General features: G+C 38.6%; 1 protein-coding gene across 10 annotated transcripts in view; it reads left to right on the plus strand.

Moving 5' to 3' along the window:
* The window catches only part of Depdc5 (DEP domain containing 5, GATOR1 subcomplex subunit), a 148,909-nt gene that overhangs the window by 59,985 nt on the left and 73,361 nt on the right, over window positions 1–15,563 (plus strand). For all 10 annotated transcript variants that reach the window (XM_071615617.1, XM_071615634.1, XM_071615628.1 and 7 more), the window contains 4 exons: window positions 5,008–5,228; window positions 6,534–6,737; window positions 8,880–9,015; window positions 10,085–10,182. In XM_071615617.1, the coding sequence (XP_071471718.1) occupies window positions 5,008–5,228; window positions 6,534–6,737; window positions 8,880–9,015; window positions 10,085–10,182 (659 nt within the window). The remainder of the gene's footprint in view (window positions 1–5,007; window positions 5,229–6,533; window positions 6,738–8,879; window positions 9,016–10,084; window positions 10,183–15,563) is intronic.

Raw genomic sequence — 15,563 nt, forward strand, 5'->3', positions numbered from 1 at the left:
CTTGATAGTCTTGTATTTTATGCTTATTTTAGTTCTTTATGTAGATTTTTAAAGTGAATGTATAAAATAGAAATCTAGCTTATTTTTTGTCCCCATTTGACCAGATCATACCAGTTTATTTTTCAGATTTCTTTCTTTTTTTCCCCTCTTCCTTCTCCCCTTCCCCTTACTCTTTTTTTTTTTTTTTTTTTTTTTGGTACTGGAGCTCAAACTAGGACCTTGAGCATGTGAAGCAAGCCCTTTGGCACTGAGCTACATTCCTGTCCATATTTTTTAAAATTTTGAGACAGGGTCTTGCTAGGTTGCCAAGGCGGGCCTCAACTTGAGATTCTCCTACCTTAGTCTCCCGAGAAGCTGGGATTATACAGGCATGCACCTCTATTCCTAGCTCAGGTATCTTAAATCTGCAAATTTAAGCACAGCTGATTAGAAGGATATTATGTCTCTTGATTTTTGAGGCAAATGAGTTTATAATGACCACATGATTGCTTTTTATTCTTTTCCTTCATCCCATTGTAATATTTATTCCTGAGAATGTTTAGAGCTCAAGATAAGTTTGACAAACAGCTTTGCTACAAGTGAATGCTTTTTTTAGAGACAGGGGCATTTCTTCAGAGTCTTTATATTAAAAGTTATTTTTTTAAACAGTACTGGGGATTGAATGCATGGCCTTGTGCATACTAGGCAGGTGCTGTTTCATTAAGCTACATTCCTGATCTTTGTTTATGGTATTTTGAGACAGCATGTTACTAAGTTGTCCAGGTGGGCCTTGGACTTGTGATCCTCCTGCCTCAGACTCCTGAGTAGCTGGGATTATGGGTGTTTGTTGTCATGCCTGGTTGAGTCTTTATTATTTTACTTAAAAATATTTTTTTAATAACTGGGCTGAGGTTGTGGCTCAGTGGTAGAGCACTTGCCTAGCATGGGTGAGGCACTGGGTTCAATTCTCAACACCACATATAAATTAATAAATAAATAAAGGTTCATCAACAACTAAAACAAAAAAATTAAAAAAAGAAATATTTTTTAAAAAACTTCTTTGTTTTAGTTGTAAATGGATACTTTATTTATTTTTTTGTGGTGCTGAGGATCAAATCAAGTGTTTCATGTGTGCAGAGGCAAGCACTCTACCACTGAGCTACAATCCCAACCCTAATTTTAATTATTTGAGATGAGGTCTCACTCTGTTGCCCAGGCTGATTTCAGACTGCTGGATTCAGGCAATGCTCCTGTTTCAGCCTCCCAAATAGCTGGGTCTACAGGGTGTACCACTACACTCAGCTATATAGGCTTGATTTTTTTTTTTTTTTTTTTGGTACCAGGAATTGAACCCAGTGGTGCTTAACCACTGAGAAATATCCCCAGACCTTTTTATTTTTTTATTTTGAGACAGGGTCTTGCTAAGTTGCTTAAGGTCTTACTAAGTTGCTGAGGTGGGCCTTGAACTTTTCATCCTCCTGCATCATACCCCCAAATTTCTGAGTGTGTGCACCATTGTGCCTACTAAAGGTGGGTTTCAATACTGATTTTTTCAATACTGATTTTTTTTCACTTATAAGCTAAGTAACTTCACATTCTTCATTTGTAAAATGGTGCTGTCTTATAGGTATGTTTGTAAAGCATAAATGAAATATTACATGAAAAATGTATCTAATAAATGCTAGCTATTATTTTCTAGGCAGAGAACTCAGGAATCTGCATTAACTGTCTCTGCCATGATTCTGATATATGTGACAATGTGAAGATGGTAATTCTTCCTAAGGCTTGAAAGTACCTGTAAACTTTTTATACAACAGTGAATAGTACTTCAGAAGTCTGTGGGCATGGCCTGAGAGAACTCATAATTCAGAAATAATTTATTTTTTTATTTTTTTTTTAATATTTATTTTTTAGTTTTCGGCGGACACAACATCTTTGTTTGTATGTGGTGCTGAGGATCGAACCCGGGCCGCACACATGCCAGGCGAGCGCGCTACCGCTTGAGCCACATCCCCAGCCCAGAAATAATTTATTTTTATCTTAAAAATTCAATGACTTTCCCTTCTGTTCCATAATAAGAAGCTTCATTAATTGTAACTGTAAATAACAATGTAAGCTGGCAGAATGCACATTTCTCAGGTAAATGTGGAACATTTATAAGACAGGAAATATTCTGGCCATAAACCAAACCTTAAAATTAAAAGGACTGATGGCTGGATTGTGGCTCAGTGGCAGAGCGCTTGCCTTGCATGTATGAAGTACTGGATTCGATCCTCAGCACCACATAAAAATAAATAAATAAAATAAATGTATTATGTCCATCTACAACTAAAAAATTTTTTTAAAAATTAAAAGGACTGAAATGATACTGTATCTTATTCTCTAATCCATAATGAAATAAACCAGAAATTCTTAACAGAAAGATACTAGAAAATCCCCAAATATTAGGAAACTAAGCGCACTTTTAAATAATCTGTGGGACACAGGTATAATTCCAGCAACTTGGAGGCTGAGGCAAGATGATTGCAAGTTCCAGGTCAGTCTGGGCAACTCAGTGAGATCCTGTCTCAAAAAATAAAAAAGACTGGGGATATATAGCACAATAATAGAATGCTGCTGGGATCTATCCCCAGTATAAAAAAAAAAGGAAAAGTCTGAAGTAAAATTAGAATTTTTTTTTTAACTGAATGAAAACAGAAATATAACATGAAGTTTGCATGATGCAGTTAAAACAGTTTAAGGGAACTTTATATATAGCACTAAATGCCTATGTGAGAACAAAAAGTAATGTCTCAAGTCAATAACCTCAATTTTCATTCTAAGAAACTAGAAAAAGAAGACCAAATTAAAATCAAAGCTTCCATATGTTTGATACGTCAAAATACATTCTACAGTCATGTATAACTAAAAAGAACAAATAGAAAATTAAAAAAAAAGCTTGCAGAAGATAATAATAAAGATAGCAGCAAAATTTAAGGAACTTGAAAGAAAAATAGTACAGAGCACCAATGGACACATCCTCAGCCCCGCCCCCCCGCCCCTTTTGGCACTGGGGGTTGAACTCAGGGATGCTTGACCACTGAGCTGTACCCTAGCCCCATTTTATATTTAGAGACAGGATCTCATTGAATTGCTTAGAGCCTCGCTTTTTGCTAAGGCTGGCTTTTTTTTTGAACTCACCATCCTCCTGCCTCAGCCTCCTGAACTGCTAGGTTTACCCCTAACCTTTTTTTTTTTTGAGTACAGGGGATTGAACTCAGGGGCACTCAATTACTGAGTCATCCCTAGCCCTGTTTTGTGTTTTATTTAGAGACAGGTTCTCACCGAGTTGCTTAGCGCCTTGCTAAGTTGCTGAGGCTGGCTTTGCAATTGTGATCCTCCTGTCGTAGCCTCCGGAGCCACTAGCATTACAGGCATGTGCCACTGTGCCTGGCTACAGACTGCTTTAATTGTTTTCTCTCTCTCATGTGGTAAACATATACTAGTATTCAAATATTTTACTTTTGAGCTGGGTACGATGGCACTGGGGATGTGGTTCAGTGGTTGAGCACCCCTGGGTTCAATCCCTGGTACGAAAAAATTTTACTTTTGAAGCAGTGAACATGTAGTCAGAATTTGGCTCTGTTTAAGCTCTGATTTAAGACAAAATTCTTCCAGGCTGAAAGAAACAGCTCTGATGCCAAGTGTCCTATTGGTAAGATAATACTTTAATTGTAAGAGTTCACTTCCTTGTTAGGCTTCTCTCTTTTTCTTCTTTTCATCTTTCTAACTATGTTTCTTGAGATTTATCTCCCTTAGGGAGTTATATGTTTTAATGAGTATATTGTTTTTAATGTTTTAATTAAGAAAATATTCAAACATGCCCAAATAGACTAGTATCGTGAACAATTATTGACATGTTGCCCATCTTGTTTTATCATTTTCCCCCCACAATTTTGACTGGTGTGTTTTAATTTTTTTGGTGGTATTAGGAATTGAACCCAGGGGTTCTCTATCATTGAGCCATGTCCTCAGCCATTTTAATTTTGAGACAGGTTTCTCTAATTTCCTTAGACTGACCTCAAATTTGTAATCTCCTACCCCCAGCTTCTGGGATTATAGGCATACACCACCATTCCTGGCTTACTGGAGTATTTTAAAACAAACACCAGGCCTGTTTCTCCACCTGAATGTACTTCAGTACATATCCCTAATAAAGAAGTTTTTGAAAATATTTTTTCAGTACCATTATCTTTAGTATCAAAATTAATATCAATTCCTTAATCTTTCATGTCCATATTCAGATTTCTCCGTTTTCTCCAAAAATTTTTTTTGCAATTAGTTTGTTTAAATTAGGATCTAACCAAGATTCACACATTCCATTTGGCCATAATATCTCTTTTAGTGACAGTAGAACATTTTGCTTTTTTTATTTAGCTAATTTAAAAAAAAAATATTAACTTTTCCTCTATTCTCTGAATTTTTGTAAACTGGCAGTTAGCTCTAAAAGCTTGATTATATTTCGGTTCCATTTGTAAGACAAGAAAATTTCTGAGCTGACACTGTGTATCTTTTCTTGTATCACCTGGCATCTTGTCCTGTTATTCCACTTCTAGTGATGTAAGATTGATCAGTGGTGTCAGACTGGAGTAATCACTTCTTTACAATTGTGATCCCCGGACTTCTGCTATTTGAAAACTGGCATATGTGTCTCCCCTTTCTTTCTTTTTTTTTTTTAATTTTTAGTTGTAGATGAACACAATACTTTTATTTTATTTCTTTATTTTTACGTGGTGCTGAGGATCGAACCCAGGGCCTCGCACGTGCTAGGCGGGCACTCTACCGCTGAGCCACAACCCCAGACCCTCTCCCCTTTCTTATACTACATATCAGACAGCTAAGGGCAACACCTCTGATCCATGACATTGGGTTTTCTTTGAGTAGAAAATACTTTCTTTAAGTACATTGAGTAGGTGATGGGTTTTGGAGTTTTAACTTGAGATGAGATAGGAGCCCTTGCTTGGTGGTGAGTTTTCTCTTACCTGGCAGGTCTGTGCGGGAGCGGGAGAATCACAATCGCAAGAGTGCCAGCTCTTGTGATGTCTCATCCAGTCCTTCCCTTCCGAGCCGTGCACTACCCACTGAGGAAGTAAGAAGCCAGGCTTCTGACGACAGCTCCCTGGGCAAAAGTGCCAACATCCTGATGATCCCACATCCCCACCTGCACCAGTATGAAGTCAGCAGCTCCTTGGGCTACACCAGCACTCGAGGTGAGAGTGCTGAAGCACAGGCAGAGCTGGGTAAAGCTGGGGATAGTTTCCTTATTATAGTAGGTGTTGAAAGTGGCAGAGAGTGGTCAGATTGGGTAAAACATCCCTTATCTTAATTATTTCCATGTCAATGCAATGGGTACTAATCAGATTAGGTGTTAGGAATGTGTGTATTATACTATTTTTTAAGAAAAACTTTACTGTGTTTGTCTTCTTATTTCCATTTGGTTCTATAATTGTGTCATACTCAGAATGGAGATCATGCATGGAGATAATTGTGTACCAGGCCTGGAAGATATGTCACTTCTACCCGTGTTCTGTTAGCAGGAACTAATTCATGTAACTTCAGTGCAAAAGCACAGGGAATTGTAATCATTTGGGATTAGTGAACAATTTATTAACTCTGCCAGGGTCTGCCCTTCTGGTTCACCAGAATATATGTATCTTTATATATAGATTCTGCTTTACTATATATATATATATGTGTGTGTGTGTGTGTGTGTGTGTGTGTGTATATATATATAATTTATGTTTGTTGAATGATTATACTGGGAATTGAAACCAAGAGTGCTTTACCACTGAGCTATGTTTGCACTTCTTTTTGTTTTTTATTTTGAAACAGGGTCTTGCAGAGTTGCTAAGGTTAGCCTTGAACTGACAATCCTCCTGTCTCAGCCTTCTGAGTCACTGGGATTACAGGTGTGCACCACTATGCCTGGCTTAAATATTTATTTTTATTGTTTCTTCCACATAAAGAATACACTTATCCTATCAGGTATGGTGGCACACACCTGTAATCCCAGCAACCTTGGGAGTCTGAGGCAAGAGGATTGCAAATTCGAGGCCAGCCTTAGCAACGTGATGATACTCTTTCTCCAAATAAAAAGGACTGGGGATGTAGCTCAGTGGTAAAGCCCTGTTGGGTTCAATCCCTAGTATCCTCCTGTGGTCCCCAAAGAAAAATATACTCAACCTGTCCCTAATGGAAACAACTAAAATTCCATTATTTTGTTACTGTATCTAGGTAAAAGACCAGGGTCTCCAGGTGATGTGTGGTTTTCCCCTTTGGGTTTGTAATTCACTGGGCCAGTATTTCAAGAGTGAAAATCCCCTTCTCCTAAGTATTTAAAAAATTAAACATGTTAAATTTGTGTATGTTTTTTAGCAGTTTTACTCATTTCTGTCACTTTCTGACATTTATGATGTCCAAAATTCTTGTCAACCTCAGCTATTAGTACACCTAGTTTTGGTTTCATTGTGGTTCTATAATTTGTCTTTGTGGCTCAACTCCATGATAACTTTCAGATGTCCTGGAGAACATGATGGAGCCACCACAGCGAGACTCCAGTGCACCAGGGAGGTTTCATGTAGGCAGTGCAGAGTCCATGCTACATGTTCGACCTGGTGGATACACACCCCAGAGAGCGCTGATTAACCCCTTTGCCCCCTCACGGATGCCTATGAAGCTCACGTCCAATAGAAGACGTTGGATGCACACTTTTCCTGTGGGTAAGTTGGTTGCACAGGAAAGTGCCTTGAACTAGGAGTTCTTGGCCCCACTCTTCCATATTAATCGACTATGTGACTTTTGTTAAGTGCTTCTACTTTTCTGAACCTTTGTCACCAGTGAAATGGGGATAAACTTGACAATATTAGGGGTTCTTTTGAGGATTCTTGAAGATGTATTTGGGAATAGGCTTTGTACCTCACTAGGTATATTAACCTAAGGACTCTTTTTTCCCCCCTATTTGAAAAGGTCTATGCTTTGCCACCTACTTTCTTTCTTAAGGCCTAAAGTCTCTTCATTCTTTTTTCTTTTTGTTCTCTCTGTATATTGATCTTATTGTCTTTGTTATAAGATTATGTCTTCTCTTAGAGGTTTCTGATAACTGAAGAAACGAAGATGTGTGTGTGTGTGTGTGTGTGTGTGTGTGTGTGTGTGTATATATATATATATTATATATACATTTGGTGTTGGGGATTAAACCCAGGGGTGCTTTACTATTGAGTTACATCCCCAATTCTTTTTATTTATTTTTTATTTTTCTAAATTTTGAGGTAGGGTCTTGCTAAATTCCTTAGAACCTTGCCACATTGCTGAGGCTGTCCTCAAACTTGCATCTCCTGTCTTACCCTCCCAAGTTGCTGGAATTACAGGCATGTGCCAGTGTGTCCAGCTTTGAAGAAGTTTTTTAAAAATTCAATTTTTTCCCTAGGCCATTCTTTTTTAAAAAAAATACTTTTATTTATTTATTTATTTTTATGTGGTGCTGAAGACATTCTTTTTGATCTGTCTTCTGTTGTCAAGAAGATGATGGCAAGGTTTTATAAAGCTGTAACTAAAATTAAACTTCAGATTAATCAGCTCTTACTGGGTTAAGAAGTAACATGAATTACCTCCATATTTTTTTTTTTTTGGTACCGGGGATTGAACTCAGTGACACTTGACCATTGAGCGACATCCCCAGCCCTGTTTTGTATTTTATTTAGAGACAGAGTCCGGCTGAGTTGCTTAGCACCTTGCCATTGCTGAGGCTGTCTTTGAACTCTTGATCATCCTGCCTCAGTCTCCTGAGCCGCTGGGATTGTAAACCTGTGCCACCATGTCTGATGCTCCAGTTTTTTTTTTTTTTTTTTTAAATGGAAAGCATCCTGCTGAATGCTTGGAAGTATCTGTTTTCTTTTTGCACTTTCTTTTACTGTTTAAAAGTTTAAAAAATGAGAAATGAATCTGGTTAATTTGATTAAAATTGGAGGTCATTCCCAAATCTCTTCTACCCTCTTATAGCAGAGAAAAGGTAACAAGAGATAATGAGACTACTTGCTTCTTTCTGCTGTCTTTTCTCTCCATGTTTTCCCCATTGGTTTGCTTTGAGACCTCTTGAGAGAACTTTCTTCTGTGACCCTCAACTCTTCCAGCTTCTGTGCTTTTTCCTCCTTGCACCCTTCACAGTTACTAAAACAACAATCTCCAAACAATGTTGACTTTGTTTCATCCTTTTTTCCATCTGATTGTCTAATAGCTAAGGCCCTCCATTGCTAGGCTCCTCAACTTCCTCTCTCCTCAACTTCCTGTCTTCTTATTTTCCTCTTCAGAGACACTATCCTTTCCCAACTAAACGCTGATGTCATTTCTCCTACCCTTTTCCTTCAACCCCTGTTAATCTTGTTTAACACTTAGCTCTAAAATCTCTGTTTCTAGGAAACTTATTTAAATAGATTTGGCTAATTCTGATCTCTCATGCTCTTTTTTGCACTTCAGAATCTTCTGCTTCTTACAATCACTTGTTATTTTCTTAAGTATTAATAGAGTCATTTGATGTTTCATTCATGTTTTCTTCTCATTTAGTTTGTGTTAATTCTCCTGTACTTCTGTATTTCTCTGTATCTCTGTTAGCATGCATGAGACAGAGGCTTCTGAAATGTTAACAGATTAAGCAGGATGATAAACATGAGGTTCCTTAGTAGCACCAATCTTGCTTGGAGGGGGAGGTGTTCTTTCTGGGAACCAGAGGATTCCTTTTATAATGTTCTTTTGTGGTGTGCCCTTTGTTGAGTTTCCTAATACCTATATCCCTTCTGCTGGTAAGAAGGAAGATTGCCGTTAAGTACATAGAACTAACCATCCTTTGTGGTTCTTTGTCTGGGTAGGACCATCTGGAGAGGCCATTCAGATCCATCATCAGACCCGGCAGAATATGGCGGAGCTGCAGGGCAGTGGGCAGAGGGATCCAACTCACTCCTCTGCAGAGCTGTTGGAGTTAGCATATCATGAAGCAGCTGGAAGGTGAGAATGTGCACAGGGCTCTGGAAGGTAACCTCAGAACACTCTTGGCACCCAGGATAATGTGCAAAACAGACTACTCACAAAGTATCATGTTTATAAGACTTGAAAAGGTAATATGAGGTCTTCTTCAGCCACTTCCTGGATGAAATATAAAGCCAACTGCTTGACATTTTTGCCTGTGGTATTACCTAGACCCTGATTTAGGTTCATTTTGAGGTTGCACTTTGTAAACCTTAAACCTTAGTCAAGGATGCAAACAAGAGAGAAAGGGCTTTGAATTTGGGGTACTGAGACAGGTATATGCTGTCATTTTGGGCAGTGTCCCTGTGACTTGTCATTTTGATCACTAAGAAATTTCACTGTTGAGTTTAAAAGAAGTTAATGGGAAAAAAAATGAGATTAAGGCCTCATTTTTTTTATGGAAAAAAGTCTTTTTGAACCAGAGTCTGAATGTGTTTATAAGGCATCTAAAGATAGTCAGTGTAGGAAGAAAGTCATTTAAGACTTGACAAGCATGAGCCCAGGTTATACTTATACTCACTGTTTCTGTATTGTTTGGAAACACTTGCAAAAAGTGGTCTTTGCCCCTACCCCCACCCCTACTTTTTGGTGCTAGGGATCAAACACAGGGCCTGGTGCATACTAGGCAAGTGCAAACCCTTGCCCTCTTTGGCCTCTCTTTTAGTCACCTTGACATCTTGTGGGTTGGCTGAGTGCTCAGGGCAGAGTGTGGCCCTCTTTACCACATTAACCCTGGTATACCTATTCAAACATCTCACATGCATCCTTGTCAGTCAGAGGGAGGCAGAAGACAGAAAGGTCTGGTGGTCTAACATGGCTATGGGAAAGTGGCCAGAGTGCCAGGGGAAGAGGCCATAGCTGGCCCACAATGAAGCATCTTCACCTGATGGCTAGAGATATGGATCCCAAGGATTGTCAGTCTCTGGGGCTAAATTTCAGGCCTGTTTCATGACTTCTCTACCTAACATCCCCACTGGGGTATAGGGTAAGCAGGAGAAAGAGTTGATGATGTTCATTAAGCCAGGTGGCTGGGTTCTGTTCTCTGCAGGCACAGCACTTCCCGCCAGCCTGGTGACAGCTTGTCCTTCTTGAACTTCAGTGGAACAGAAGAACTTTCTGTCAGCCTGCTTAGCAACAGTGGTGCAGGTAACTCATCCAAGGACTAATAGAGTCAGTATGCTTGGAGCAGCTCACATCCAGAAAGTGATATGATGTCCAGGAAAGTCAGGGTCATGCCTATTTTGGGATCATTCAGCCACAATTTTGGTGACCTGTTTAGAACCAGTGCTGTATAATCTATGGAATTATAAATGGGCTGCATGGTACATTTTTAGCTGGGAACATATTGTTTAAGCCTCATTTGTTGTCAGGGAGTCATGACTGAGGGCTACCTGATGTGAATGGAGGGCAGCACCAAGGCCAGGAATGGTCTCTGTTCTAGAGGAGCTTTCAGTTGTTGGAGGTCAGGGAACAAACCTATCCTCTTACAGTCAGGAGAGACTCCAAAGGGAGCAGTGTGGTTCCAATTATATGATCAAAAAAGAGAAAGGTGATGATGTAGTTGTTAAGAGAAGTGAGTATGCATGTCAGGCACAAAGGGGTAGAATTTGGTTGAGTAGAGAGTTAGAACGTGAGGATTCCAAGTGCAGTTGGTAGGAACTTGGTTTTGTTGTTTCTTGAATTACTTTTATATCCATTTTCTTATGCAGTCATCCCAGTAGAGCATAAATTACTAAATATATTTTACATATGGGTAACTTAATGCCTAGAGATATAGAGATGTTAAATTAATCTCTCATACCAACTACCAGGTATCTTGACTCACTCAGATTGTTGTCCTCATTTGACCATTTTATTCAGAGTACTTTTTTTTTTTTAAAATATATTTACTGCATCTATTAATAATAAAATAGTACATCTTGGAAAAATCTGAAAAATTCAAATAAGTGACATATTTTATCAATGATTTTGTACCCATAATAATAAGAAAATGTCACATCCTGGAAAAATGTAAATTGATGTCACATTTTTCTCTACCCCTAATGATTGTTAAGGAAATGTCACATCTTGGCAAAATTTGGAAATTGTAAAATCAATGACATATTCTGAATCCATAGTAATGAGAAAAATTGCAATAAAAGATGACCCAGAGAAAGCTGCATTAGAGCTTTCTCTCTGGAGATTGCTCAAAAAAAAAAAAAATATATATATATATATATTATTTATTTTTATGTGGTGCTGAGGATTGAACCCAGTGCCTCACATATGCAAGGCAAGTGCTCTACCACTGAGCTATAACCCCAGCCCCTCAGAGTACTTTTTAAGGGTACAGGGGAACATAAGATTGGATAGGCAGAGGCAGTTTCTATAGAGCCTCAGAGGATAGGTATTATACAAAATGAGTGTGAAAACATTACAAGTGGAAAAAAATGGAGCTGCTATTTCATGCTTTAATATTCTGTAAGCAAACTTGCATTTCATATATTTGGTTTAAGGAAGTTGTAGTGAAAATAAGTTTTATAAAATTTGTTAATGATGATTTTCTTCATTTATTGGTAGATTTATTCAGCAGTATTCCTAGAGACCTATGGCTGAGGCTTGGAAATGGGGTTGGCATTACAAGAATCCCAAATGATTAGAAACTCATTCATTCATTAATTCACTTTAAATGAGAAAACTCATTTAATTCATTTCATTAACTTTTTGGTACTGAGGATTAAACCCAGTAGTGCTTTACTCTGAACTATGTCACTAGTCCTTTTACTTTGTTATTTTATTTTTTAAAAAGAATTTTAACTTTTAAAAAATATTTATTTTTAAGAAGTATTTGGATACAATACTTTTATTTTATTTATTTATTTTTATGTGTTGCTGAGGATTGAGCTCAGGGCCTCACACGTGCTAGATGAGTGCTTTATCGCTGAGCCACAACCCCAGCCCATCTTTTTTTTTTTAAATGTGATGCTAAGGATTGAACCCAGTGCCTCACGTGCTAGGCAAGCACTCTATCACTGAACTATAGCCCCACCCGTACTTTATTATTTTTGAGATGGGGGGTTTTGCTGATTTGCTGAGGGTCTCTCTAAGTGACTGTGGCTGACCTCAAACTTGTAGTCCTGCTGCCTCAGCCTCCCAAGTTGTTGGGATTATAGGCATGTGCCACTGTGCCTGGTATTCTTTTCTTTCTTTATATATTTGGTACTGGGGATTGAACTGTGGGGTGTTTTACCACTGAGCTACGTCCCCAGTCCCTTTTTATTTTTTATTTTGAGACAGGGCCTCACTAAGTTGCTCAAGGTGGTAACCTCACACTTGGTAATCTTCCTACTTCAGGCCCCCAAGTATTTGGGACTGTAGGCATATATCACTGTGCCTGGCTTCATTGATTTTAAATGAGAAAACAAATTGAATACAAGTTTGGTGATAAAAAGATACTTAAAAATGTTATCTTGGGGGCTGGGGTTGTGGCTCAGTGGTAGATCGCTTGCCTGGCATGTGCTAGGCCCTGGGTTTGATTCTCAGCACCACATAAAAATAAATAAATAAAATTAAGGTATTGGATCCAACTACAACTAAAAAATTAAAAAAAAATGTTATCTTGCTGCCAAACCAGTGCATTCAGAATGTTAATAAGGCATGTTTTTAATGCTTTGCTAAACCAAGGAGCCATTTTTTTAGGAATTCAGAGTTTGAGCTACCTGCATTGTTTGGGGTAGAGTTCCACTGCTCTGGGGCTCCCTAGAGTGTACCATCAGCTAGTTTTTCTGGTGACCTGAAGTAGGGAGAATTAATTAGATTGAGATGGTAGCAGCACCAAGATCTATTCAGATTAGTGTTGTGATTTGGGGTAGCCCAGATGATTCTCTATATGTATCTTTTGGAATTTTGCAGTCTATCCTGGGGAAAACAGTGAGCTTTCAAAGAATCGTTATTTGGGAATGGTTGTGGAAGATCCTCAGATGATACCATCATGGAATCCTCTCAGGTTCCCTGGTGCACACACAGGGAAAAAAAAAAGCATTTGCTGTAACCTGTACCTCTGGTTTTGCCTCCTACCTCTTGGGCTCCTGAATTGTGGGTCTGCCTAATTCTGGACTTGGATGACTCCCAGATGCCTCATCCTTAATGTGTTTTCAACTGAATTCACATCTAGCCATCCCCCAACCCACCCTTCCTCCTCTGTTGCCTCTTTCTTCTGACATTGGCTCATCTACTTTCTCACTGCTTTTGTTCAGGTTCCTATGGTCTGGCCAGGATTATTGCAGTAGCCTTCTAAATGATCTTTCTCATTTCTTGTCTGTTCTGATTCATCTTCCATACTGTCACCAGTGAGATATTTCCAAATGCAAATATGATCAGCTTTCACTTCACAAGTAGAAACCCTTCAGTGTTTCTTTCTTTTTTGGCAGTGCTGTAGATTGAACCTAGGACTTCATGCATGCTAGTCAACCACTCTACTACTGAGCTATATCCCTAGCCCTTCAGTGGTTCTTCATGATTTGTAATGCTAGCCATTACTTGACTCCTGCCTACCTTTGTATTTTCATCTGCCTCCACTTCCTCATAGCATTGTATGTTAAAGAGTACAGGTTCTAGAATCTTAGGACATGAGGCCTGAATCTACCTCATGAGCACTGAGGCCCTTGGGATAGTTACCTAACCTCTGTATAAGTCAGTTTTTTCATTATTATAATACTTATAATATTAAATGTGATGATCCACATGCATGCTTAAGACAGTGCCAGGAACACATGGTGTGTGTTCATCAAATATGTACTATTATTGTTATTGTATGACCATATTTTATATTCTAGCCATTGCTTGTGATCTCTCAAAAGAACTATGTTCTCATATTCCTTTACATAGTCTAGTCCTTCTGTATAGAATATGCTTCTTCCTTGTCTTCAGTCCCTGATTCTGTATGGCAAATGTCCACTCAATCTTTATAGTCCAATCATAACTCCTCATTGAACCCCACCCTAGTGGTTCCCTTTCTTCCTCATGTCCTCCCAAGAGATTTTAGACATGTTTCTGCAACTCCTTGTGCACAACCCAACTTATTTCTCTAAACACCATGATGTCACTGTTTCCATGTTTTTCTCCCCACTAGACTGAGCTTATCTTTACTCATTTCCCTCTAGTGTTTAGCACATTTATTGACAATAGAATCCGTATTTCAAGACCCAGATGTTATATGTAAAAAGCATTTGAATAATTCACAGAATTATTTTTTAATTGGTATTTGAGTGTTTGCTTATATATCTAACTTCTTATTAAGATTGTGGACTCCCTTCAGTTATTTTAGTCAGGGTGATATAGTTAAGTGGCATTACCCTTAACCTTGCCCAGTCCCCTTATGGTCTGTATCATATGTTCAGAGGGGGCCAGAGAACATCAGGAGTTAGGCTGTAGCCACGTGGGAATTGAACTCCCATCTTTGACACTGGCTACCTGATCAATTATGTTAGTAAATCAGAAATAATTTAGAAAAAAATCATCCTAATTTTTCTTGCCCTGTGCAACAACCAGTGTTTCAGTCTTTTCTTTTTCTTTTTTTTTTTTTTGCTGCTGCAACTAAAGGACCAGACCAGAACAACTGTGGAAGAGGAAAGGTTTATTTATGGTCTCACAATTTCAGAGGTCTCAATCCATAGACAGCAGACTCCATTCCTTGGGCTCATGGCAGAAGAATGTGGCAGAGGGAAGCAGCTCACATGTTGATCATAAAGCAAAGAGAGATATCTCCACTTACCAGATACAAATATATACCCCAAAGCCACACCCCAATTGCTGTGTCCTCTAGCCATACCCTACCACTTCAGGTACCACTCAGTTAATCCTTATCAGGGGATTAATTCACTGCTTGGATTAAGACTCCCATAATACAATCATTTCTCTTACAAACCTTCTTGCATTGTCTCACACATGAGCTTTTGGGGGACACCTTACCTCTAAACCATAACAACCAGTTAATATCAGATCTGTCTTAGGCTATGTGAACCCTACCTTCACCAGTCCTAGCATGGTACAAAGTCCTGCCATCTTTTATTTGGATATAGTAGCTTGCTAACTGGTTGCAGCTTTCTCCTTTGCCCTTTCATATATTATATTTTCTTTTTTAAACATTTTTATTTGCAGACGGACATAATAACTTTATTTAATTTATTTATTTTTTTATGTTGTGCTGAGGATTGAACCCAGTGCCTCCCACGTGCTAGGTGAGTGCTCTACCACTGAGCCACAACCCCAGCCCTCATATATATAGTATATTTTCAACACAGCAATTTGGAGTGAGCATTCTAAAATAGAAGTCAGATTTTGAGTTGGTAGAGTGCTTGCCTTACATGCACAAGGCCCTGGGTTCAATCCCCAGCACCATAAAATAAATAAATAAATAAATAAATAAATAAATAAATAAATAAATAAAAAAAATAAAAAGGGCTCAGAGGGGTGCAAGTCTGTAATCCCAGCCGCTTGGGAAGCTGAGGCTGGAGGATCGATCCCCAATTCAAAGCCAGCCTCAGCAA

This window comes from Marmota flaviventris, chromosome 1 (assembly GCF_047511675.1).
Source record: "Marmota flaviventris isolate mMarFla1 chromosome 1, mMarFla1.hap1, whole genome shotgun sequence".
Taxonomy (NCBI): Eukaryota; Metazoa; Chordata; class Mammalia; order Rodentia; family Sciuridae; genus Marmota; species Marmota flaviventris.